Consider the following 26,527-nt stretch of genomic DNA (forward strand, 5'->3'; position numbering starts at 1 on the left):
ATTGTTCCGAGTTTCTAACGAGTTGATCAAGATGCATAACATTGCAGTCCGCATTCTCCAGTCTCTCCACTGACTTCATATCCCTACATGTATTAAATGCAAAATACTCACACTCACTTAAAGGTCACATGCAACGTAAAACACAACTTTGCAGATTATGGTACCTTTCGGTATGCACTTACCGAAACAAATCATCAAAAATGCCAATTCAACCTATAAAGTTGAAAAAAACGCGATGAAAAAAAAGCCCGCGAAATCGGAGTTCAAACGTTTCACTAAATTCCCCCCAGCGCTGGGGGGAAAACTGGTTTCAACAGCTGTGCTGCGCTGCGTCCATGACGCATGCGCAGTGAATAGGTTCGCGGAGCTTGCAACAGCATGCATGCCCAGCGTCTGAGGTCATGAGCAGGAGTCTAATCTTGGTTGTGTACACAAACAAGTAAATAATCTACTCGTTACGTAAAACAACTTGTTGATTGTGGTAAGCAGTCACTGTCACAGAGAAAGCTCAGTGTCTGGTTTATTTACACCTATATGTCTGTCTGCCTGTCTGCTAAAGACAACATGCAATACACAGCTTCAATCATTGACCACGTGCAATTTGAACTTAACACCTATCAGACAATACGACATAAAGAAAATAAGTTGATTTATGACTCGTGCACCCGAGTCCCGTGTCTGCCACATTATGTAATTAGGCACGTGTGATACACATGACATGTTTTTATGTCTGTGGGTTGCAAACAAACTACATTCATTTTTTCGGATGACTGGATCTGAAGGAAACTGGTGCAAACTCTTGTCAGTTTTAAGTCCTGCTTTGTACTTGGACGAATGACAGATTCCAGCCACGCAGTAGTTTACCATCTCTACTGACATGATTTTTATTGGATCGAGCACAAATTCAGAGAACATGTATTTTCCAAACCCAACATCTCTATATACGTTCTTAATGGATAACGACTTCTTTTCGTGTATATGATTTTGTTTGACAACAGTATATGAATCCATACTGAAACGACGCAACAAGCACACAAAAAGAAGTTGTTATCCATAAAGAATCTTACTTTCTTGTGACTGGCTATACTTCTAAAATGCCAATCAAAAAGATCATCTTTCTGTACACACAATGAACCCTCAGCATATAAGCAAATGAAACAGCCAATCGGAAGCCGTTGTTACACTTGAGTGCATATCCACCAGCTGTGACTGGGTTCGGTCTCCCGAGGGCTTCGTTTCGGGGGAAGTAAGCCCAAGTACAAAATATTGCACTTTTGAATCGCGATTGTACGCTTATAATTGCGTTTATTTGCTTTTTTAAAAGCAGAAATGTATATTATATGTCATGAATAAGTGATAAATGTGTTTTAATTATGTTTGATTTTTTGGTTGCATGTGACCTTTAACCGGCAACTCACAAACCTAGCACATGCCAATCTTCAAGATCTCATCACGCTGTCCAGCCCTTCCAGAAGTCTCTTGGGTGGTGGTTAGAAATAAAACGTGGTTAAAGCGTTCGCTTGTCAAGTCTTTTTCTTACATAGGTACAAAGTGTGAAGTCCATGCCTGGTGTCCTCCGCCGTGATATTGCTGGTATATTGGCAAAAAATACGTACTTTCTTACGCCAGACGTCTCCCACGATCGGTTTCTCCTGCTTGTGCCTTCTTATAAACTCAAATCGTTTGGTGCCAAGTCCTTCCAGCATGCTACTTCTTGTAACTCTCTACCTCTTGACCTAAAACTAGTACCGCCTCTGCCACTCTTCCAAAAACAGATGAAACAATCTTTCATCTCACAAACTCTTTTTTTCTTCTATATGAACTGTGACTTGAGCAATGTCCTTGTGTGGTGGACTCCAGCGCTGTATACGTTACAGAATTAGATATGAGATTTGCTGTTATTATCAGTATTATCAAAAGAAACTTTGTCAAGATCTTCGTATAGTTCACTGGCCAGTTTAGATTCCTTTTTTGTGTGTCACCACTGATGTGTCTCGGTCATCACTTGTTTGTTGTTGCTATTTTGCCGTTAACGCCTATTACATCTGGGTTTTTTAAATTCGACAAACATTTTCCAGTGTTATTTACTCCTGTAATCAATACGATTTTAGCGTTCCTTAACCCTTGTAGCCCTTAACCCAGGCACTCAATGAACCCTTGTATCATTTAATCCTGATATCATTTAACCCTAGCATCCATTAACCCAGTTATTCTTTATGTCTAGCATACCTCATTCCAGGTATTATTTAGCCCAAGTATCCCTTAACCCTGGCATTCCTTAACCCTAGTATCTCGTAATCCGGGTATTCTTTAACCCAAGTGTCACTTAACACAGGTATTTCATAACCCAAGTATTGACGAGCTTCCCTAATCCAGATGTTCCTTATTTCAAGTATTCCTTAATCCAAGGTATCTCTTACACTCTTAGACCTTAACCCTGCTATTGTTTTACCTATGTATCACTTAACCCACGTATTACTTAGCCCAAATATTCCCTAAACTATGTATTCCTAACTCAGGTGTTTTTTAACCCAATTATCACTTAACCCAGGCATTCCTTAGCCCAAACATTCTTTAAAGTAGGTATTCCTAACTAAGGTGTTCCTTATCCCAATTATCACTTAACCTTGGTATTCCTCAACCCAAGTATTCCTTAAACCAAGTATCCCTAACTCAGGTGTTCCTTAACCGGCAGATATCTAACTCATACAGAAATTTTGCGACAGGCGTCACATCGATATTTTAAAGAGAAGTTATGAGGGAGTGACATAGGGGTACAATAGGTGCGAGGAAGGGTCACAGGCTCCCTCTGATGACTGGTAGGGGGTGGGAGGATTAAATACGTACGAGGGGGAAGCTACAATATACACAGGAAGAGGGAGGATAGATGGAGATACATCAAAGCCGTTTGAGAGAATAAGAGATATCGTTCTGCAGATGAGCGCTCCAATATGACTAAGCCTGTCTCATACAAACACAGTGCAAACACGCCATTGACTATCTCATTTCATATCCAATAAGCTCACAGCTCAATCATGCCTCGCAGTGCGCAGGTATAAAGACAGGCTTTAACGGTATTACCATCAGAATCCGTCCTTACAACAGTAAAAAGATAGATCTTGGAGCAATGCCTTTATTTCTTGCCACCAACACCTAGTGTTTAAACACTGGGGTAAGACAGGGGTCACGAATATGTCTGGTATTCTTTACCTTTTGTCCTTGGAGCAGGCTAACCTAATCAAGTCTGTTGAAATAAATGAGTACTTGAATAAGAAATAAAGAATAAAGAATATTATATTCTTGAATAAGAATAAAGCAAGACTAAGAAATAATGTCACACTATTTTTACAAAAAATGTACCTCATACATAATGTTTTCAACGGTCTGTTAAAGCACAACAAGGAAAGATACTGCACTTTTGGCCTTGAACTGGAGTAAGCCAAACTAATAAATTTTGTTGAAATATATGGCTATTTGTGTAAACATGACAAAGTAATAATTTCCCATTATTTTTACCAAACTGTCTCACCCAAAATGTTTTCAATAAGTTTTTAATGCTACAAAAAAAAAAAGAAAAGAAAGAAAGAAACTCCAAAATATATTTAGGAGAAACCCAAGAAACAAAGAAAGGTATATTGTACCCCATAATTTCGTCAGTCGGCGCTGCTGAATCGTCATTCTACAGTCTTGGATGCTGCCAGAGTGTTTGATGGCACCTCGACCAGATATATAAATTGTTTATCAAGATATCAATCACATCGTAAGCCCTCATCGTCCCCAGTTTACCTCTTGTAGCTCCTCTCTTTAAAGCATAATTGATTGAAACCTCTGGCAAATAACCATATCGAATTACAAGGCTGCGTTTATAGTTAAACTGTCCGATTGCTCGCTTGATTCTTGTTGCTGGCGGGACCGCGTTTCTACATTGCTTATCACGTAGGTGATAGGCAGGTCACGTGATCAGGCCAAGGGTCGGATACAGTGTGGTCCTCTTTTATGGCGGAGTGACACAAGCATGTGAACACGCCCTCTCCAGCGGATCTCGCACTCCACAACACATAGTGCATCAAGAATGAAGTATTCTGGTCTCGGTTTCATTTACGTCTGTTTATTAACACCTAATAGCAAGATCAATTCTAGCGACCACGAACACAAGGAAAACCGGCAGACTATACTATCAAAATTCCTGTAAGAAATCCTTGTTTTCAGGTGTTGACCCTATGTTCGCTATGGCGGGTGTCGTGGTTTTTTTTTTATTGAAAAGTATATTTTAATTTCTTTCAAAGTCAGGATTAATTGGTTACTCCATATTCAAGTGAGATTTCGCTGGTTGAAAAGGTGAAGGTGAAGCTGGCGAAGTTCTACTCTGATAAATAACTCCTATATGGGTACAATGTGTTAAACACATTTCATGTGTCCGTCGTCGTCATTTTGCTGGAGCACTGAAAAAGATTGATAAAAAAATAATAAAAAGATATAAAATAAATAAATAAATAAATAAAAAGCTGACAAAAAACAAACAAACAAAAAAACAAAACAAAAAACGGCGTAAAACTAAACTCACTCAGACTTACTCAATACCAACTAGCCTATCAACGGTTATGTTCTGAATTTCAGCATTGTAGATAGAAGACAACACAAGCAAAAACCACTAACAGCTTCGTATGATACCGTACCAAGGCTTCATGTATAAAACAGTAGTAATCACGCATGATGATGGAAGACTTCATCATCATAATAATAATACACATGCTTGGCCATCAGCTGATGACGCAAGGATGACCGAGTTCGCCTTCGTCAGGAACAATGGAGCAATGCCAGGTGGAGGATACCAAATCGGACTTCAGGCAAGAACCTATGCGGGAATCAAACTCGAACCTTCGGTTTGACGAGTGAACGCATAAACCACTTGGCTACGAAGGCTAATAAAAAGCTGTGATCAAGATCTACTTATACTAACTGATCAGAAAACAAAGGTGACCAATGTGAGATCACCATCTGAACATATGCTATACCCTGAATACTAACCCAACACCGCAGTCCCGTTTGATCATACAACCCACACAGTAATCCAACACCAACATGACGAATGCAGTCTGTCCCCCTCCCCTCCCCCCACAGCAACCCCGCCCTGGACTGCCCCTATCCGAGGAAGGCCGGACACCTTCACGGCTTTATGTCCCAAGAGCTTTTGATCCGACTTCAAATCGCATAGTACATAAAATTGTGGCAATGAAACGTGGCTATTAAGGGTGGAAGAAGCTTGTAAACTCTCGTTAACGCTGCCTTTATTCTGGGTAGAGCGACGACAGTCACGGCTCTGTGTCTGCGCCACCATCAAAGCCTACTCTCACCTCCGCTTTGAAGTCGCTTCTCTATCCTCAGTTAGAGCATATACAATAGCTTCACTTTATTGCCTGATAGAGGATATAGGCACGCGTAAGTGTATCCCTGTCGCCAATTTAGAGATGAAATGGGCTTTTATACAAGCTGAAATGAAACACAAAATATGTAATATTCCGTGGACTAGGGTTTCCGTCATCTAGTGCATAAGGTGGGAGACCGTGCGGACCGACCACAGCCAACTGACAATCCTAAGCTGCTGCTAATCCCGTCTTTTGTAGATCCTCAGAGGACTGAACACTTCAATTTCATGTCCGGGACATCGCTGACGATGATATGGTGGAAGATGGTTCTTGAAGTCCCCGTGTCATTGGTACTGACAGCTTCCGTCGCAGCCCATTCACATAGGGTGGATGGGCAGTTAGGGTAGGGTAGTGTGACATATGTCACTCGCAGGAGAAGGGTTTGGATGACATCATTCATTGTGTAACGAGGAAAAGAAGTTACAGTGCTATGGTGGTTCCGTAGAGAGATAGTGATATGACGTGGTGAGTGAGTTTAGTTTTACGCCACACTCAGCAGTATGAAAGTATATGGCTGGGGCCTGTAAATAAACAAGCTTGGACCGGATAATCCAGTGAGCATAGATGTATGTAATCGAGATATGATGATTTGTGCCAACCACCTGTGACACTCGATCCCGTTAGTCGACTCAGCAAGGGTTGCTGAAGACCAACTCTGATATGACGAACTACAGCAGACGTGTTGGCGATATGACTTGGTACAGCATAATGGTGCCATTTTCATGACATGGGTTGTGTTAATCCAACTCTAAGCGTCAGTACCGAAACTTGCGTATTGGGTTTACCGTGACCTTTGTATTATTCCGCGCAATGGGTGTATCACACATGCCTGACGTCATCAATGAAGTTCGATCACCCACAAAACAAACCGAATAATTTTTGGCGCCAGACAACCTCCATTAATAGCAATGGTGTTTCAGTGATTTGATTTGGGACACTCTTTTAAGATCAAACCGTTGAAAATTAATTTATTGAAAATTCATAAATTTTAAGGACAAGTTCAAACGCCTATTCTGTCTCATAGTCCCTGAACCACGTTAACTGGATTAAATGAAGTCAAAACTATCACAGATTCTGAATCTTCCATCTAAATGGGATCCTTTTTCAACTTTAATGGGTTTTAATGGTTTCTTAGTTACATGTATTCATAGACTAAGCGTAGCTCTAGCGTATTCGGTATTGCACGGATGTGCAGTTATCGTCATATTACGAAATATAAAGTCGTTTCGAGTTTCCCATTGGCTCGTCTTGGCCGTTGTATCTAAAGTGTCTAGTCCATTGTTTCTCTTAACAAGGAGTTCCTTTTGAGAGAATAAAAAAATCTTTACCTCTTTACCAAAATAAGGTCAAGGTTATGTTGAACGTTTACTTTCCTTTTCACGACTATTTGCAGTTTGGGCACAATCCTAATCAGTGCATAATGGAAATAGATAGTAGCACACTCCTGACATAAGAGATGACCATGTTATCGGATGACCAAGCGTGGTTACGTAGCTGACTGAGTGCATCTACGACGCGGGACGTTGTTCATGCCATCAGGCAGTGGTTTGTTAGGCCACACTGTACGGGTGTGATGTTGCTTGAATGTTAATACGGTGTTATCAATAGCACTACAATCAGTCGGTGTCTTTCGCTCATCGTGTTCTAAATGTATTTACTGCCACAATGGTGTAAACTATAGGACACCTGTCCGGGAAGCGGAAGGTCGGTGGTTCAATCCTCGGTTGCGTCGTGCCAAATGATTATAAACCACAGGATTTGATATTGCTCTCTTGTGCTCGGCAAGATGGGATATCTCATAGACCTTGAGTCCACATACTGCGTCTTGAAGTGCTGGCTGTGTTAAAGTGAAGTGATTGACTTGCAAGATCGACACTAGTCTAGACTACAAATTCACACATACACGCACTCACGCAAGCACGCAGTACAAGATGTCCAAGAAACCCAAAAAGTCCAAAAAGACCAAGAAGTCCAAGAAATCCAAGACGTCCAAGATATCCAAGGTGCCCAGGAAATCCAAGATGTCCAAGAAATCCAAGATGTTCAAGATGTCCAAGAAGTCTAAGATATCCAAGAAGTCCGAGATATCGAAGAAAACCAAGATGTTCAAGATGCCCAAGATGTCCAAGATACCAAGATGTTCAAGATGTCCAAGAAGTCCAAGAAGTCCAAGAAATCCAAGATGTCGAAGAAATCCAAGATGTCCAAGAAATCCAAGATGTTCAAGATGTCAAGGAAGTCCAAGATGTCTAAGAAGTCCGAGATGTCGAAGAAATCCAAGATGTCCCAGATGCCAAGATCTTCAAGATGTCCAAGAAGTCCAAGAAATCCAAGAAGTCCAAGATGTCCAAGAAGTCCGAGATGTCGAAGAAATTCAAGATGTCCAAGATGCCAAGATCTTCAAGATGTCCAAGAAGTCCAAGAAATCCAAGATGTCCAAGAAGCCCAAGATGTCCAAGATGCCAAGATGTTCAAGTCCAAGAGTGCAAATGTCATCTTCTCGTTGCTTATCCAGGTCCTATATGTCACACTGAGATCATGAAACAGTTGACAGGATATAGCTTACCCTCGGGTACAATTGTAATTTAGAGGTTTGTGAACAATCCATCTTCACATTCCTTATCCAGGTCCTATATATTACATTAAAACAATGAAACAATTGACGAAGTATGGCTCGGCCCCTTTATTCAGAGTACACATGTGATTGAGTGCACGAGGCTTATGGCCAATCCATCCTCTCGTTCCTTATTCAGGTCCTGTATGTCACACAGACATCGTGAAACAATTGACGAGGTAAAGCTTATCTCCTTCAGGCAGAGTACACATGTAATTTAGGGGTTTAAGATCAATTCATTCCATATGCAGGCCACATATGTCACACTGAGAACATTTGGAAAAGTAATATGCATTTACTTCAAATCCAGATTCACTAAATTTACTAAATTCAGATTAATTATAGTACTGTTTGAATTAAAATTAATTTCAATTAAATGCCCCGTATCTGTATGTTTCTCCAACCAAACGCAAGGTAAAAGACGACAAAGGTATACTGTAGAAATTAGAAGACACAATAGCAACAACAGATAAAAACCCATCTGTAGTCTTTTTTGTGGATCATCGCTGTGTTTAAATGTCCAAACCTATGTGTGTGTCTTCCCGATACAGGCACGAACATTCGGTGGACCTCACACAAATCTCTTTCTTAGAAAAACATGTCGGACACAATCTAAATATTTCTTATTCCATTTCGTCAAATAACCCGTTGACCTGACACACAACTTAAGTCTATCGGTGTATTTATAACAAGTGATGATGAACATCTCCTTGACAATGCAACCACCATTCCAACCACACATACCCCTCCACTAGAGAGTCTACCTTTGCATGCCCTAGAAGTCAGCCTCCCCACCCACCATCCACAGTCTCACCCCCAACCACCACTTCATACAGACATATGGCAGACTTCCTGGTCTAATATATCATTTCACGTTGAATATGTTGCAAAATTCAGAAAGGTGTCTAAACCACGACAAATATGTTTAGTGTGTGGGTTGTGTTGGCTATTTGAGCAGGTGAGCAGAGCGTCTTCCAGAGGCCCCGCCCTCCGTGGCTAATTGCACAGGCTTGCATAATGAGATGTGCTACAGGACGGAATTTGCGGGGTTTTCTGAAGAAGTTAAACACCCGGGACCTGAAGAGCTCGTAATAACATTTACCTAGGCACGAGTGAGAGCTGGGCCCTCTGTCAGCATTCACGTTCGAAAAATACTCTCTTGCACGAGGAGGCAAATTGGAGAGCCAGGAACAAAGGGTGGAGAGAGGGAGATTTGAACTATGGGAGGTGCGTGCCCCCGTGAGGACAAGACCCCGGGGGTGGTGAGGGGAGGGGGGTCTGAGTGCTCCTTCTTTCAGACATCAGTACACACCAGAACACAAGAGGTGACAATCTCGTGATTAAGACATCATAATACTGCTACGCGTAGTTCTGGTCCAGGGAGACTGTACATCTGTCCCCTGTTTTGCCTCAAGCCAGGATGCGGCTGGGCTTGGGGGTGATGACAGTCACTCTCTTCGCTGCTCCTTACGATCTGACACGCGGTCTTCAACACTTGCACTTTATGTGGTTCAGACGTCGTAAATACGACACAATTGGGTAACACGTGACAGACAAATGATACACGATGCTAATGGATGTCTGCGGTCCTGTCATGGCCGAATTGTCCGCAAAACAGAAGAGTTTAGTCCAGGTTCAACATAACACTAGTATGGCGAAACGTTTTTTGACAATAATATGTGTACTCCCCAGGAAGCGGAAAATGAAATTAAATGTACAATTGTGTGTTGACATATGTAACACTACTCCACTCTGAGACTGGCCTTGTTTTCGACGGGTATTGTTATCATTATTACTATACATTTATATACCGCACTTACCTACGTACAGGTATGTGCTCTAATGACATATGTCAGTATGCTTTCCAAGTATCTGTTCTCAACTCCCTGGGGAAAGTACAACTACAGGCAGCTACCTATGACCACCTAGACGCGTTAACATTTAACACTGAGTGAACAAAGGCACATTTAATCTTGACAAAGGTGACATCACATTTTGACCGTTGTGTTTCGTTAGTATTATAATTACCATTATTATCGTCAGGAAATATGGCCGGAAACGTAAATAAGAATAAATAAAGGAATAAATGTTGTTACTAAATCAGTAACAAATTGTAACAGAAATATAAATATTTCGGTCACTTGGAAGCAATCTCTAAATTAATTTTTAATGCATTCCATGGAACCACCTTGCTTCGTGAACAAAAACGTCATGTATAAATGAACAAACGTCAAGCTGACCTGGGTTTTTTATTAGTGTGGAAATGTAGAGGCATTTTTAATCAGATCACGACACATATTTCTGAAGAGGCGTGACAAAACTTAAGATAAGAGTGTATGTATTATTTATCGTCTGAAGAAAACATCAGAGCGGACGGGTGATGGAAAACAGCAAAATGTACTGACAACCTATTACAACTTGCCGGATTGGATAGATGCCGGTTTTGTCAACTTCCACTGTAATTGTATCCGTTATGTATGAAGGAACCAAACTATAACGAGTGACACATTTTCCTGTTCTCCCAACACTGACGGGAGAGGAGGCCAAGAAGTCCAAGGTACCACAATTTCAAATTACGTCCCTTATTCTGGTACGGATCGGTTGGTCGTGGTTTCGAATCCGAGATCATGCATCATTACTATTTACATAACAGCACTAAGCCCATGCTCGTGTGTATGGCGACTCCCTAGCAAATATAGAGTACACAATCCATACTATATATAAATGTGTATAATTATATAATTTAGGACAAAACTCACTGCTGAATCCGACATGTTTCCTGCGTGTCAGTAGGGGTCATCATGTGTGGTGTGTGATGCTGTATGTGTCGCTCTAAATTAAAACTGATAGAAAAATTCCATGATTTATTTGAAGGACCGACTGATGTTTCGAGACGTAACACACGATAACAAATACTGATGTAATACCAAATTGCAATTTATTATACATTCTCTGGACAATTTCAATCAATCGGTATGCGCACACAAATATGAACATTCACCAACCACGAGTTTATTGACAAAAATTCAGTCAGCACCGCATCAAGAGGCTTAACACGTTCTATGCCAAATGAATGCCTCTACCCAGTCATTTAAATATTAAAGATTTGTTTGTTGAAAATTATTATAACAGGTTGAATGTGATCAAACCATTTTCAAATCTCAAGTCACAAGAAAGATATCAAAATCTGTATCGTCACCCCAGCGATGAAGCGCTTTATACCTGCATAACGATCGAAGATTATCCCTCGTTTAGTTGCAAAACTCTCCCATATCGATTGCAGAATTTTAAGGTAATATCCACAAGGCTCGTGTAAACCAAACATAACTGTGACGTCACGTGATAACAAAGAGATATCATGCGAACCTTTCCTTTAGTCTGCCAGGATTTGATGCACAAGTTGCTGAGATGTGAGTATGCTTTTATCCAACGGTTACATTTCCCACTGGACATGAACTATTAAAATGTCGCATTTAGGGACCGTCCATATTGTATGGCAGGAGGGGGTGAAGCGTGTACAATGTGAAAGGCCCCTCCTAAAATGCATGCACAAAGTAAGTGATCCCCCTGAATACCATGTAGAAAATCAATGACCCCTCTAATTTCTCATATTTTTAAGCGTACATTTTTAATTTTGTTAGAAACAAAATTGCTGACCCCTCTAGTCCGTGCGAACAAAATTACTGACGACAAGTTTGTTGTAAAAGGTGACTAACGGGATTGGGTGGTCGAGGTCGCTGACTTAGTGACACATGTCATCGGTTCCCAGTTGCGTACATTGATGCTCATGATGTTGACCACTGGATTGTCTGGTCCAGACACGATTATTTGCAAACCGCGGTTAATTAGCTGTAATATAGTCTGGCGTTAAGTCAATCAATCAATATACTTTTGCCCTCACCAACTTGAACCACTTGAGCACAATGGCTGTGATTTGTCTTGTGAAAAAAACTGAAATTCGATTTCACAGTCTAGGTCAAAATTATATGTGACAAGAACCAAACTAACACATCGTATGCGGTATTAGGATAATCATTAACTGCTAGTCCAATAACCATCATAAAATGTGATTTGACAGACAGGTTTTGAATAACATAAATAATCGTCCGGGGAACCCCGCGCGCTTCGCGTGTAATACCCCTTTAATACCATATCGTCGAAGTGGATCAGTAATACACAGAAAGTGAATGGCTGTTCACTGACACACAGAGAATTGGGTCACTGATATTTTTTTTATTTATTTCCATGACTGTTATTTCTGTTCATTCTTTCTCAGCCTAATTATAACTTGCCATTAGGTATCAAACGATACCTTATTCACATTCTTCGCTTACACAAACAGGGTGTATTTCATCGGAAAGTGAGAATTCACACTTTCACCCTCGTCTCCTGTTGAATTATAATTCAATATTTTAAATAATTCACTTAATCACGACAAGTTTGGGATCGAAAAGAATCTGATAGCCGAGGAAGGAGTCTTAATTTGGCACGCTTAAGCTGCAAAACATCATAATAAAAGTAACGTTAGAAAAAGATTTGTAACATTTTCGTTCATTTTTTACTCTATGCAGTTTCTAACTGTAATAAAAAATACTACCTTGTTACTCGATTTAAATGCAATAGGGTTTTTTTATCACAAATGCATTAAATTCATTTCCTGAAATGAAAACTACAACAGACACAATCTACGATATAATTCGTGAGAATTGCTTAGGAAGACATATAGCATGTATTCTGAACAAACATAGCATGGATGCACTTCACAGTACCAACTTTTCATGAAGGTATTTAACATACTTTTCTCTGACGCTGGATGTGGAATCTCCCTTTGCACTAAACATTTACTGGTAAATCATATATATCTGCGGTTTGCTCCATACCCCGCCGCTTGTAAACCTGTCTCCTATAATTTATTTCTCATATGATAACTATGGTTGAATAACGTGAGCAGGTTGTCACCTTCGCTGTAGACACAATGGACCAGCAGTTGTCACCTTCCCTGTAGACACAATGGACCAGCAGTTTTGGAGCCGATGAGGTGGGATGATGTGAAGAGCGGTTCCTGAGTAACGTGTCAACAAAATATGCTGGATAAAATAAGTTAGGGATACTCGTATTTTTATGACTGATATTTCATCAGCATGTCAATAAATAAATGCATCATTATTCATAATTTTAAAATTTATAAATATCCATAACTATTTTTATCCAGTATATTAACAGTTTAGAGAAATAAATTCACTATTGTGAAATCATTAATTTAGAAGTTAAAGCAAATATATATCATCATAATTCTAAAATTCTAAGATTTTATATAAGTGTATACAAGTATATATGTCTCAGTTTGCAACATTTCGTCAACTGTGAACGAAACTTCTGATATGAGAAAATACGACCAAAATATTTGTCAGGATAAATTCGCGTGATTATTTAAGAAAATCCTTTTTAGTGGCGTAATCATCTCCCAAAAAATAATGTTTAGATTTTTAATTGAAAAAAAAATCAAGAGAATCCGTCGGTTTCCCAGTCGTTCGGACTGGCTGTATGAGTTCCATCCTCATCAAAGATGCTGACACAGTGCACCTGCAGGTGCGTGCATGGATGGAGGGGGAACATTAGCGTGACGCCTGAGAAATGAAAACAAAGTCACCGGTTAAATACAACATATCCAATAGACGAACAAATAGCTATCGCATAACAGAGGATCAAGAAAGAATCGGGTTGCTTCGCCGGCTAAACCATATATTAACGATATCGATCTGTGACAAATATGTGCCATCATTAGATGAATTATGTGTCATAATAACTTACACACTCATGCAAATATTCATATTCATGGCATTCTATTATAACACGTGCAAAAACTCGTTTCAGTTGAGCTGTCGACGAGATCTTGCTCTAAGATGCATACTGGCCCCGCCTCGCGATCAGAGTCAGAACAACAATGTTATCAGGTTAATTTCAGTTAAGGATCTTGTACTTAAAATATCAACAGATTAATTCTAGTTAGTTTTTCTGTACATAAATGTTAAATGTTAATTGTATTTAGGGTTCTTGTACTTAAAGTCTTAACAGGTTAATTTCAGTTTTTCAGTTGGATTCTTGCACTTGCAATGTTAGTTGGTGCACACAGAACAAAAGAATATAGAGCTTTTGACACACCTGTGAATGGGATGTTGGTATTTTCGCAATTGGTACATCACTCTGAACCAATTTGTTTCCTTGTCCGTTTAGTGAAATATGTTTTAAACAAATGTTGTTGTTTTTATACAGCGTTAGTTCATAGACGAGTGTCGAAATGTTCCTATATACATTTGAAACAAACACTAGTTATTGTTTAATGTTTTCTTTCAGGGTTATGGTAGTTAAGATCGCCGAAAGGAACTGCTGAACATGTTTCAACTGATTAATAATCTATAGGTTTATTTTGGAATATCTAATCTTTTACGTTCTCTTCCAAACGTTAATTTATTTATTTCCATCATTTTAATCTTATTCCCTGTTGTTACATTTATGTAAATACACATGTATTAAGATTATGAATGTTTTGTGAACATATGTAACATTCACTTTCATGGTTTGTCTTCAAGAAAATACAATGTATTCGCTGCACAGTTAAACTGTTTCATAAAGTTAACATGTCGTTATTTACCTCATCATAATTTACCTCTTGATATTTCTCCCGTCCCGTGTAAAAAACGACACTCACAGATATCACTATTAACCAATGTGAGTTCAAATTACACCAACCGAGTTAGCGGGAGACAGCGTACATCAACAATAAATGAGAACTTAGTATTTTTAACCGAATTCAGCGGGAAAATGTCCTTTGTGGCGACGTGTCATAGAAGATTAAATTTCCCCATTTCCCTGATTTGTCAAACATAATTCGTGAACGTCCTAGAACATTTACATGTTCGGTTTTTATCATGTTTTATCGGGGGAAAATTAACAATTGTTACGAGATTCGTTGCAACAAAATATTTGAATCACATTATGTAGGGAAAAAACATGGTGACCATCTGCAGACTGGGTTTGAGCATCTCCCTTACCAACTACTGGTGGTATACACCATGGCTGTAACTCACAGAATAAACTACCTCAAAGAATGTGTAAACGGAAACGATTAACAGCAAAGAAAAGATTCAATCCAATTCAAAATTGTCGTAGTACTTTTCGTCCAGAACATTTTGTCATTTTTAGGCACCGGTTATTACAGTTATTAATCCATCTAGCTATATATTTATAATTAATGTAATTTTGCATACACAGCTACCTTTTTCAAACGACGGAGTTTCCGATGTTCTAGTCGGTAGTACTAACCTGTCGAGTAACAGACATTTCACGGCCAGTTCTCCCGGCCATACTGTGCCAAGGGGGACAACACAGAGTTCGCTGCTGTGCTTGCTATATAAGAAGTTACCTCCCCTACAATTCATAGCGTTTGACAGGGTGCATCTGCTGTCATCAGAATGATAAAATCACGTAATGACTAAAGCAGTTGTGGTTTTATGCTAAGTGACGTACAGACACATATCTTGATGCGATGTTTAATTGTTCAGTACGTGACAGCAGTCACAATGCGACAGACGTATGCTGCGTTGATACGATCTTGTGTGTCTGGAACTCTCCATTGTTCAGATGCTTTCATCCCTGGGCGATAATATGGGGAAGTAGACTTCTCTTGGTGTCGTTATCATTAAGGGAGTGGGTTAACCTGCTGTATCCGTTATACTTTTACCTTGATTGTATTTGTGAATCCATGTCTGGTGTCTTCTGTTGTCTGCATATGATGCAGCCGACATTAATGGAGGAATGGTCTGTCATGTTGTCTGCGTGTCATTCCGATGCCTTTGGGGAAGAACCTAGGTCTCCTGTTATCTGCTTGTGGTGGAGTCAGCTTTAATGGAGGAACTTTGGAACCAATATTTTCCAGTTCCATCGAGAACAGTTCTTTCCTGTTATCTGCCGGTGGTGCCGATATCTTTGGGGGAGACGCAGCGTCTCTGAATCGACCCCTCAAAATTACAGTGATTGAGGGCGATATCAATATTCCAGAAGAATCACGGCAAGGGACACTACAAATGGGCTCGAACCCGTTGTTATGCGAACGTTTTGTCATCAAGAACCCTCTTTATCAGTATGAAGCTGGAGATAGATGGATTAACTAATTAATGGCAGGAATTGCTTGAAGTGCTAGTAAAGTAATCGTTGCTGTCTTGGCAATAATGGTAACCAAACTGAAATTACGTACCTTTTTGTGAACGTGTACATGTCAGGTTTAATCGTCTTAGAATAGACACAAGGGGTCGATTCGAGTCAGTGTACACTCTGACTTGCGTTTTTTCAGCTTCACCATCAGAGGGTGATAAACACAGAACGCCTGTTAGCCTCCTGCTTCCGCATTCAAGAACTCAGCTCGGCCTGATATAGGGAATTCAAACATTAGTCTGTGCACTTCTAAGAGCATGAACTTTCTGCCACTAAGTGCATTTTGTGATGTTCATGCTGTTCATCACTAGGTTGCCAGGTCCAGTGTCGGCTATTTACAAACCTGTGCCATAGAGATGGAATATTGTTGAATGCGGTATAAAACTAAACTCACTCGCTATTCTGAACATTCTGGAAATGTTTAGTGACTGAGTGAGTGAGTTTTCTTTACGCCAAATTCAGCAATATTCAAACTGTATGGCGGCAGTCTGTAAATACTGGAGTCTGGACCTGACAGTCCAATGATCAAACGCATGAACATCGATCTACGCAGTTGGGATATCAAGAGAAGTGTTAATCAAGTCAGCGAGCCTGACTATCTGATCCTGTTAGTCGCCTCTTACGACAAGCAGGGATTACTGAAGACTTTCCCCGGACCTTCACGGTGTGTACCGCGTAGATTGTTACTTATGCTATCACCCACTAGTTTACTTGGTCGTAATAAAAAATTCACGGACGACTTCATACATTTCGCAACACTTTCCTGCAATCAGTCAGGCCATTACGACTCTGTGGAATGACAGTTAGGATGCTCGCACATCAAGTGGTTAAATTCATAGATTTGCGTATTGTTGACTGGCAAGCAAGCATGTAAGCTCGGTCCCGTCTCGCATATAATACACGACGGAGCGAAGCGAAGAGGGATTTGCGGCTTTCTGCTTTCCTCTCCATCATATACGTGACGTCACAACAGAGATATGGTAATAATAATAATGACGTCACGCCATCAGGAGCATCTGCGGATCACGTGACGTTATTGTTGTCTATCTGCTTAGATACACAGCCGTATTTAGCTCGCTCTCGCTGTTTTTTCCCCGCGATGCCAGGACAGACTGTACAGATCGTGTTTCAGCTCTACAACCTACCTCCTGGGATAGAGGCCATGATGAGAGCCGATAGTCGGGTTAAAATCGGAGTTCTGGGTTCGATCCCCGAACTTGGCTCATGGAACATCCAGCAAATGTTGACTGCCGGGCCGTCGGACACAGAGCAAGACGTGTGGAAGGTGAAGAGTTATCTTCCCATATCGGCCACCTTCAAGTGGTCTTGGCTGGTGACAACGCATGATGCACAGGTTTTGTACTGGGATCCAGCAAGAAACAGACAGTGAGTTTTCCATACCGTGGTAACGAGCATGTAAGATTCTGGAACCAGGTGCATATGATCTGTGATGCCAGTAAAGGGGCATATTGAAGTTTATGTTAACTCCGTTTAACGAGATCCTTTGGTACAATCATTCCTTCTATTTTAACCATTTCATTTCCAAATACATGTACATCAAACTTTGTATAGATATATGGTCATGTCCTAGAAACGAGGACAACATGTACATAGCACTGATAACAGACGCGTTGAGCCTTGGGTCTAAAACCGTCAGTACATGCCTCTGGACCCAGTGTAGGTGAACACCCAATGTAGGTAAACACCCAATGTAGGTGAACACCGTTTCGTGTAGGCATAACAAACCACAAGCTTCTCTATCTTTAGGACTTCACTTCAGCTATTTTTTGCGCATTTACGTATTTTGTGGACGTATCTATACGAACCCTGCTTTAGACTACCTTCACAGTTTGTTTGGGTACGTTCGGTGACTTTGCCATAAATTTTCAGGCGAACTTAGGAAACAATAATCAGAAAATGTTGTGTTGTTAGAGTATTGCATTTTCATATGAAATGCATGTATGTACACTAACTTCACATACGGGTCTCCCATTCTGATTTCAATAAGGCTGGTGTGAGCTGGGGGTATTCATGTAACTTTACTAAATAATATCAATGGGTCCAGGTCTTGGAACCAATCTTCAGAAGTCCAATCGCGTCTTCATATATTTTCCGTACGCATTCAGTCTTTACTTGCTACCACCAGCTGGATTATATTTGAGTTCATCTGTTGTAGGACAGGCCTAAATTTCTACAGCGGCACCATGAAGGTCCGGTGGGGTTTCAAACACACCCAGTTCATCTCCCGCATATGCCGAGCTGACATCCGCACTCACTACCAGAGTCAGCCAGGAGAGGTGTTAGCTGTGGCGGGTTCTGAGGCCTGTATGGGGTCCTGGGACCCAAAGAAAGCTGTCCGAGCCAGAGAATACCCGTCGAAGTCTGGATACTGGGTTGCCCACACTGTCCTGGATTGTTCTGTCAACTACCATTGGAAGTGGGTTGTACTGGATGAGGAGACTGGAGCTGTCAAACGCTGGGAGGAACGCTGGAACCGCCATCTGAAGACCAACTGTGAGGATCTGGTGATGGACGCCAGATGGAACTGCGAGTCCTTCATCCAACACCGGACCCCTGTGTCGCGGTACAGAGACGTGGACATGACCAAAGTGAACATCCCCAACTACAGTCTGATGACGAGTAATGCTGCTCAGGATGTCGCAGCGAAATGGATCGCAAATGCTCAACTGGAGAACAAATACTTTGCAGGTTAGTGACACTATGCTTCTTCGGCTTTCTGTAAATTGTATTGAAGCTAGTATTGCGTAAGTTTGCTGACAGCCATTGAATTAGTAGATCTACCAAAAGGTTTGTCATTAGTCTGATAACTCATAGACAATGTGCTAGTTTTACTCTTGTTAATACTCAAAACGTTTTAGACATGTGCCCCTAAAGGGTATCGTTTTCGCCTGGAGAATGCTATGTATATCCGGGTGTCTTTGAACATTTATTACTTATATTAAATGGAATTGTGATGTTTAATTTACTAAATGACTCGCTCACACACTGCTCTTTTCTTTAGTGACCGAGCGAGAAGAGGCTGCCATGGCCAAGCCGGCTCAAACACCTTCGAGCCAAGCAACAAGGAAATCCACATGGTGCTCTCTGTTCAGCCGACTTCCGGCCCTGGTTCCATTCGTGGGCTTTGTGATGATAGGCGCCACAGAGTGGGCTGCAAACATGAAGTAGAGTGGAGAGGGTGTGGGTATGGTGAATGGGGTGAGGGGTGTGGGGAATGGGGTGTGGGGATGGGGTGGGGTGGCGCGTGGGCAGGCGTGGAGAGACTGAAGATGAAACATCCATGCTCCCATCACGCCCAGGCGAACAGACTTTCAAAAGTGTGATCTCACAGCCAAATGGTGAACAGTTGGCAAATTTATCAACATTCTTCATCATAGCAGTGATTGTGATTAAAGGTCACTGCAAAGCTGAAAATACAAGTATAACGAAAACGGCAGGTTTCTTTTGCTTAAAATGTAAAACAAAAAAAAAATAAATCAATAAAACAAAAGCAAAAACAAAATTATGTCATATGATGTGATATGTATGATAGGATCTTCTTGATTAAGACACGAAAAATTACAAAATCAGCGAAATAGGGACGCCTTCTCAACCAAGATTCAAAGTTGATTGTCGGTCTTGGCGTGTTTTGGGGGAGCGGGAAAGCAATAATGTTATATCATGATACTTATTATACGTGTGTCATTTGTAAATGCCGCATTGTGTATGTATGTGGCAGTCAATTGTACAGAGAAAATGTATAAACATATCTATGTTCGTTAGCTATTACTGGATGGTATTGTTTAGTACACTTTTGTCGTAAATTCTCTATTATATATGTATATATCAATCAGTTGTATAAACAAAGGAAAAACAAACAAAAATATTTTTGTACAGTTGAACTGTCATTGTTTTACGATTACATTTTTTAATCAAATCGATTTCAAAATAAAACCTTTAGAACGGATTCCTCAGCGTTTTCTCATCTTGTCTCATTGTCAGTAGACATCGGGTTTATGTCTGCATGATGCTGAAATGACTTTCATGGACCCCTCTACCAATACAGTTGCCCCGCCCCACTGATTATACAAGTAATATGTTTCAGCTTCTATGTTATACTCAGTGGATATATATATATATATAGTCGATATCACCACATATAGCCAACATCAGCCAACAACATCGAGCCGAATGGTTGATAAAGGCTGTAAGGGGCCTTCGCGGTCGGCATGTATACTGAAACACGTCTCTTTTTCTGCAGATAAACATATCATACGGTGCATCATAGCACAGCTTTTCTTGCCAGTAATTTGGATGTATTGACTGTTATACTGTACCAGTTATAAAAGGCTGAAAATATATTCTACAATCAAAGGTACACTTAAAAATAAGACAACAATTTTTCTTGAAAGATATTTGTGTCGTATTTGCCTGGAGAAGCAGAATGAAGACGTTATTTGGAAGCGTTATAAAATCCCCGATGTTATTTTATAGTGTGTACGCTTCAATTCATTTTCAAACTCCATATTCAACGCTTGTTTCGACTGGTTGTGAAGAAAAACCTTACACGGTCATTTGAACATGTTCCCCTTGAAATAGCACAGCCTCGTTTAGGAAAGTGAGGTAGTGGGGAGACAAATCCTGTCTCTTTACTGAAGAGTGAGTGAGTTTAGTTTCACGCGGTACTCGGCAATATTCCAGCTATATGGCAGCGGTCTGTAAATATATTCGAGTCTCAAAAACAAACAATCCAGTGATCAACAGCAAGAGCGAAGATCTGCGTAATTGGAAACCGATGACATGTGTGAACCAAGTCAGCGAGATTGACCATCCGTGCCAGTTAGTCGCCTCTAACGACAGGCATGTCAAGGCTAAATACAATGTTTATTCTTAATGCAGGATAATATCCATCCCAAAACACACTCGCGTTATATCCTGTATGTGTTCATCAAGATATTTAATACACTATCATTGTGCTCAACGGGAAATGGTATAAATGTTAAGTTCACTACATGCTGGCTGGCCTTACAAGCATGGCCAGCAGGTTGAGAAGTCATTGTGTACATATTGTAACGAGGTCATGTCTGGAGAAGACATTCACACAGGACATTTTAACAATTGAATTCTGAATTCAATAAAACACAGGCACTCACGCAATCGTAGTGCAGATTCTTTGGCTGTCGTTCGCATTCCTATTTCTTCCCCAGAGGTTGCCACCTGTGTGTTGGAACCTTCAGTGAAGACACTTCAGTCCAAGATTGGATATCTTCCAAGATATTCACTCGCCAGACATTCTACACCCTGTAGGGGACCGGCTGTCAACAGAGAAACTGTCCGATTTTGTTCCGTGGTGAGGAAACTCGTTAACAGTACTCCGAGTTTGTCGTCATGGCGCAAAAACGTATACATCGTGGATTAATCTTCCCCGTGTGGTTTCCAAGAGAGGAAACGTGATGCATATTAACCTTCTGAGGTGTACACAGGGAAACGTACGGTTTCAAGCATAAAGAACCTACACTGAAGTTGCACAATATGCCTGGGCTAGAACAGTATTTTCAAACAATGATGATACAACCTCAAAGGTGAACTATTTAGTTTTTGCTGTGATCATTTTGATACAGTTAAGCAGCTTCAAATTATAACAGAACAATCCGGCTCTACAAAATAACATAAAATAATTGAAAAAAAGCTTACGCCTATAGGGAACAGCTTCTGTACAATGTGATATTGTTGTGCGTCTTGACTGCAAATTTGTTACGTTTGACAACATAATATCTGTTGTGCAGTCTCACTTAAAGAAACCCGCATCAAAGGAGTCTTGCGTTCAAATAGCAAAGAATAAATATCCAGCACAGCCTGGAATCTTAGCTTCTCTCTCTTTCCTCAATCTGGCCGTCATCAATGCAAACATCCACCAAAAGTGCACCAGGTTAGTCCAGTTATGTCCCATTTGTTGATGATTACAATGGTTTCCAAGTCTGGGGGATTTTTTGGAGGGTATCAACAGAGTATGATAAAAAGTCACTGGTGCTTTAGCCTTCTGGTAGACAGTCATCATAGTTCCAAGTACGTATCTTCCCATAGGAGTTTCTACTATAACGTCGGCAGCAAGGTAATCAAATGAACCCTCGCGTACAATGGTGGAAATGTATGCTCAGTTTCCTGTTTTCTTTGCTCGTTTCCTCGCGCAGGACTTCATTGGCCTTTGAATTGCTTGACTTCTCAGTAGTATCTCTGAGAGCTGAGCCATTTTTACTGTCCTGATCTTGAAAAGCTACTATTGATTGAGGTAGATTTACCTAATGATGTCTCATTTTGACAGATATTTTTTTTTTAACAATAAAACCCCTAGAGATGTGTCATGACATGTAATATTGTCATACTGACCCTTAAGCTTGATGTCCACTATCTTCCGTTTTTGTGACACAAAATTCTCTTTAAATCTTTATGTTTGCATGTCATCACTATCGGGTTAACATCGGAGGTCAGTTTCACAAAGGCAGACAAGTCACATTAGGTAATATTTTCCTACAACTATTAAGGCTTCCATAATTGTGGAGGAAATTCACTGTGCCAAATATAAAGTGTTTTTTTTTCACTTTAACAGAAGGTAGGAATCAGGAAGCACGTCTTTTTGGAGAAAGTAAAGCCTCTGGTTTACAAACACTGTTGTTGTTTTGGGGGATGTTTTAGCTTGTATATTTTTTAGAGAGTACTGGATATGGTTAATAACAAACAACAGCACAGAAAAAATCTCCATTTTTTCTTTACGAAAAACTTCATAATGGACATCAGAAGTTTTTTGAAAGTATAACTGTAAATTATGAACTTTTCCATTGTTAGCAAGAAAACTAGTGGTTGATAGTATGAGAAATACGTCACGGAGTACTCACAACAAGGCTACACGTGCATCCTATTTGCACATATAAATCGACCATGATAGTTCCACTGCTTGCACGACGGGCTACAGTGTTAAATCTATCTGTTTACGTGGAACGTGCAGAGTACCGCAGCTCTCTGTTTCTTCCTGCACAAATACGTGACGTCATTGATCAATGTGACGACGACGTCACAGTTGGTAGTGAACTTAATCATGACGTCACACCATTATCGTATCACATGACGTTATTGTTGTCTATCTGCTTAGATACACAGCCGCATTTAGCTCGCTCCAGCTATTTTGTCTATCTATATTTCCCCCACGATGCCAGGACAGACTGTACAGGTGGTGTTTCAGCTCTACAACTTACCTCCTGGGATAGAGGCCATGGTGAGAGCCGATAGTCGGGTTAAAATCGGAGTTCTGGGTTCGATCCCCGAACTTGGCTCATGGAACATCCAGCAAATGCTGACTGCCGGGCCGTCGGACACAGAGCAATACGTGTGGAAGGTGAAGAGTTATCTTCCCATATCGGCCACCTTCAAGTGGTCCTGGTTGGTGACAACGCATGATGCACAGGTTTTGTACTGGGATCCAGCAAGAAACAGACAGTGAGTTTTCCACACCCAAGCTAGTCCCAAATACCACTCTCCAGCAAACACACGTGGTTTGTTATGTGATCGGTTAGGTACAATATGTTCATATAGTAAAAGAATGTCTGTTTATTGTTATTATTTCGAAATACGTCTTCAGAATTACATGCCTAACGTAACAGGGAAAATGGGGGTCTTTGAATGGCTTTTACGTTCTCATTCATTCTTTCCTTCCTGTCACTTTATAGCTGGTGAATATATATTTGAGTTCATCTGTTGTAGGACAAGTCTGAACTTCTACAGCGGCACCATGAAAGTCCGGTGGGGTTTCAAACACACCCAGTTCATCTCCCGCATATGCCGAGCTGACATCCGCACTCACTACCAGAGTCAGCCAGGAGAGGTGTTAGCTGTGGCGGGTTCTGAGGCCTGTATGGGGTCCTGGGACCCAAAGAAAGCTGTCCGAGCCAGAGAATACCCGTCGAAGTCTGGATACTGGGTTGCCCACACTGTCCTGGATTGTTCTGTCAACTACCATTGGAAGTGGGTTGTACTGGATGAGGAGACTGGAGCTGTCAAACGCTGGGAGGAACGCTGGAACCGCCATCTGAAGACCAACTGTGAGGATCTGGTGATGGACGCCAGATGGAACTGCGAGTCCTTCATCCAACACCGGACCCCTGTGTCGCGGTACAGAGACGTGGACATGACCAAAGTGAACATCCCCAACTACAGTCTGATGACGAATAATGCTGCTCAGGATGTCGCAGCGAAATGGATCGCAAATGCTCAACTGGAGAACAAATACTTTGCAGGTTAGTGACATTCTTCTTCGGGTTTCTGTAGTAGCAAATTTTATTGGAAGTAGATCAACATATGGTTCAAGTCTGCTAACTGCCATTTAAATACCAGATCATTCAAAATTACTTTGCAGGTTAGTGACACTATGCTTCTTCGGGTTTCTGTAAATTGTATTGAAGCTAGTATTGCGTAAGTTTGCTGACAGCCATTGAATTAGTAGATCTACCAAAAGGTTTGTCATTAGTCTGATAACTCATAGACAATGTGCTAGTTTTACTCTTGTTAATACTCAAAACGTTTTAGACATGTGCCCCTAAAGGGCATCGTTTTCGCCTGGAGAATGCTATGTATATCCGGGTGTCTTTGAACATTTATTACTTATATTAAATGGAATTGTGATGTTTAATTTATTAAATGACTCGCTCACACACTGCTCTTTTCTTTAGTGACCGAGCGAGAAGAGGCTGCCATGGCCAAGCCGGCTCAAACACCTTCGAGCCAAGCAACAAGGAAATCCACATGGTGCTCTCTGTTCAGCCGACTTCCGGCCCTGGTTCCATTCGTGGGCTTTGTGATGATAGGCGCCACAGAGTGGGCCGCAAACATGAAGTAGGGTGGAAGGGTGTGGGTATGGTGAATGGGGTGAGGGGTGTGGGGAATGGGGTGTGGGGAAGGGGTGGGGTGGCGCGTGGGCAGGCGTGGAGAGACTGAAGATGAAACATCCATGCTCCCATCACGCCCAGGCGAACAGACTTTCAAAAGTGTGATCTCACAGCCAAATGGTGAACAGTTGGCAAATTTATTAACATTTTTCATCATAGCAGTGATTGTGATTAAAGGTCACTGCAATGCTGAAAATACAAGTATAACGAGAACGGAATTGTTAAAAAGTTGCTTTGTTTTGGTTGTTTTGCTTAAAATGTAACCAAAACAAAATTATGTCATATGATATGTATGATAGGATTTTCCTGATTTACACACAAAATGTTACAAAATCAGCAAAATAGGTATGCCCGCTTTCCCAAACAAGATTCAAAGTTGATTGTCGGTCTTGGCATATTTTGGGGGAGCGGGAAAGCAATAATGTTATATCATGATAATTATTATGCGTGTGTCATTTGTAAATGCTGTATTATGTATATGTATGTAGCAATCAGTTGTACAGAGAAAATGTATAAAAGTATCTCACCTATTAGGCGGTGGTAGGGGATCAGTTGTGCAAACAAAGAAAAAAATGAACAAATATATTTGTGTACAGTTGAACTGTCATTGTTTTACGTTTACATTTGTTAATCAAATCGATTCCAGAATAAAACATTTAGGACGGATTCCTCAGCGTTTTCTCATCTTGTCTCATTGTCAGTACACATCGGGTTTATGACTGCATGATGCTGAAATGACTTTCATGGACCCCTCTACCAATACAGTTGCCCCGCCCCACTGATTATACAAGTTATTGTTTCAGCTTCTATGTTATACTCAGTAAGGGGTCTTCGCGGTCGGCATGTATACTGAAACACGTCTCTTTTTCTGCAGATAAACATATCATACGGTGCATCATAGCACAGCTTTTCTTGCCAGTAATTTGGATGTATTGACTGTTATACTGTACCAGTTATAAAAGGCTGAAAATATATTCTACAATCAAAGGTACACTTTAAAAAATATAACACATTTTTTCTTGAAAGATATCTGTGTCGTATTTGCCTGGAGAAGCAGAATGAAGACGTTATTTGGAAGCGTTATAAAATCCCCGATGTTATGTTAGAGTGGGCTTCAACTTCATATCCAACTCTTGTTTCGACTGGTTGTGAAGAAAAGACCTTACACGGTCATTTGATAGGCGCCAAACCCTCCCCACAAAGTGAAAAGAACTAGTTCCCTTTGAAATAGCACAGCCTCGTTTAAGAAAGTAAGGTAGTTCTCGCATGAGGAGACAACTCCTGTCTCTTTACTGAAGAGAGAGTTAGATTAGTTTCACGCGGTACTCGGCAATATTCCA

General features: G+C 40.7%; 3 protein-coding genes across 3 annotated transcripts; all 3 read left to right on the top strand.

The window, feature by feature from the left end:
• Positions 1-7,357: 7,357 nt before the first annotated feature.
• On the top strand, positions 7,358-7,960 carry LOC137287842 (104 kDa microneme/rhoptry antigen-like). The gene has a single exon (XM_067820224.1). It carries the CDS (start codon positions 7,358-7,360, stop codon positions 7,958-7,960), a length of 603 nt encoding a protein of 200 aa, XP_067676325.1.
• A 9,390-nt stretch (positions 7,961-17,350) lies between these two features.
• On the top strand, positions 17,351-19,440 carry LOC137287843 (uncharacterized). Its single transcript, XM_067820225.1, has 3 exons — positions 17,351-17,637; positions 18,428-18,960; positions 19,274-19,440. The coding sequence occupies exons 1-3, from the start codon at positions 17,351-17,353 to the stop codon at positions 19,438-19,440; spliced, it is 987 nt and encodes a 328-aa protein (XP_067676326.1).
• Positions 19,441-23,455: 4,015 nt separating this feature from the next.
• Positions 23,456-25,138, top strand: LOC137287844 (uncharacterized). The gene is made up of 3 exons (XM_067820227.1): positions 23,456-23,742; positions 24,007-24,539; positions 24,972-25,138. The coding sequence occupies exons 1-3, from the start codon at positions 23,456-23,458 to the stop codon at positions 25,136-25,138; spliced, it is 987 nt and encodes a 328-aa protein (XP_067676328.1).
• The last annotated feature ends 1,389 nt before the right edge of the window (positions 25,139-26,527 follow it).

Source organism: Haliotis asinina, chromosome 6 (genome assembly GCF_037392515.1).
Source record: "Haliotis asinina isolate JCU_RB_2024 chromosome 6, JCU_Hal_asi_v2, whole genome shotgun sequence".
Taxonomy (NCBI): Eukaryota; Metazoa; Mollusca; class Gastropoda; order Lepetellida; family Haliotidae; genus Haliotis; species Haliotis asinina.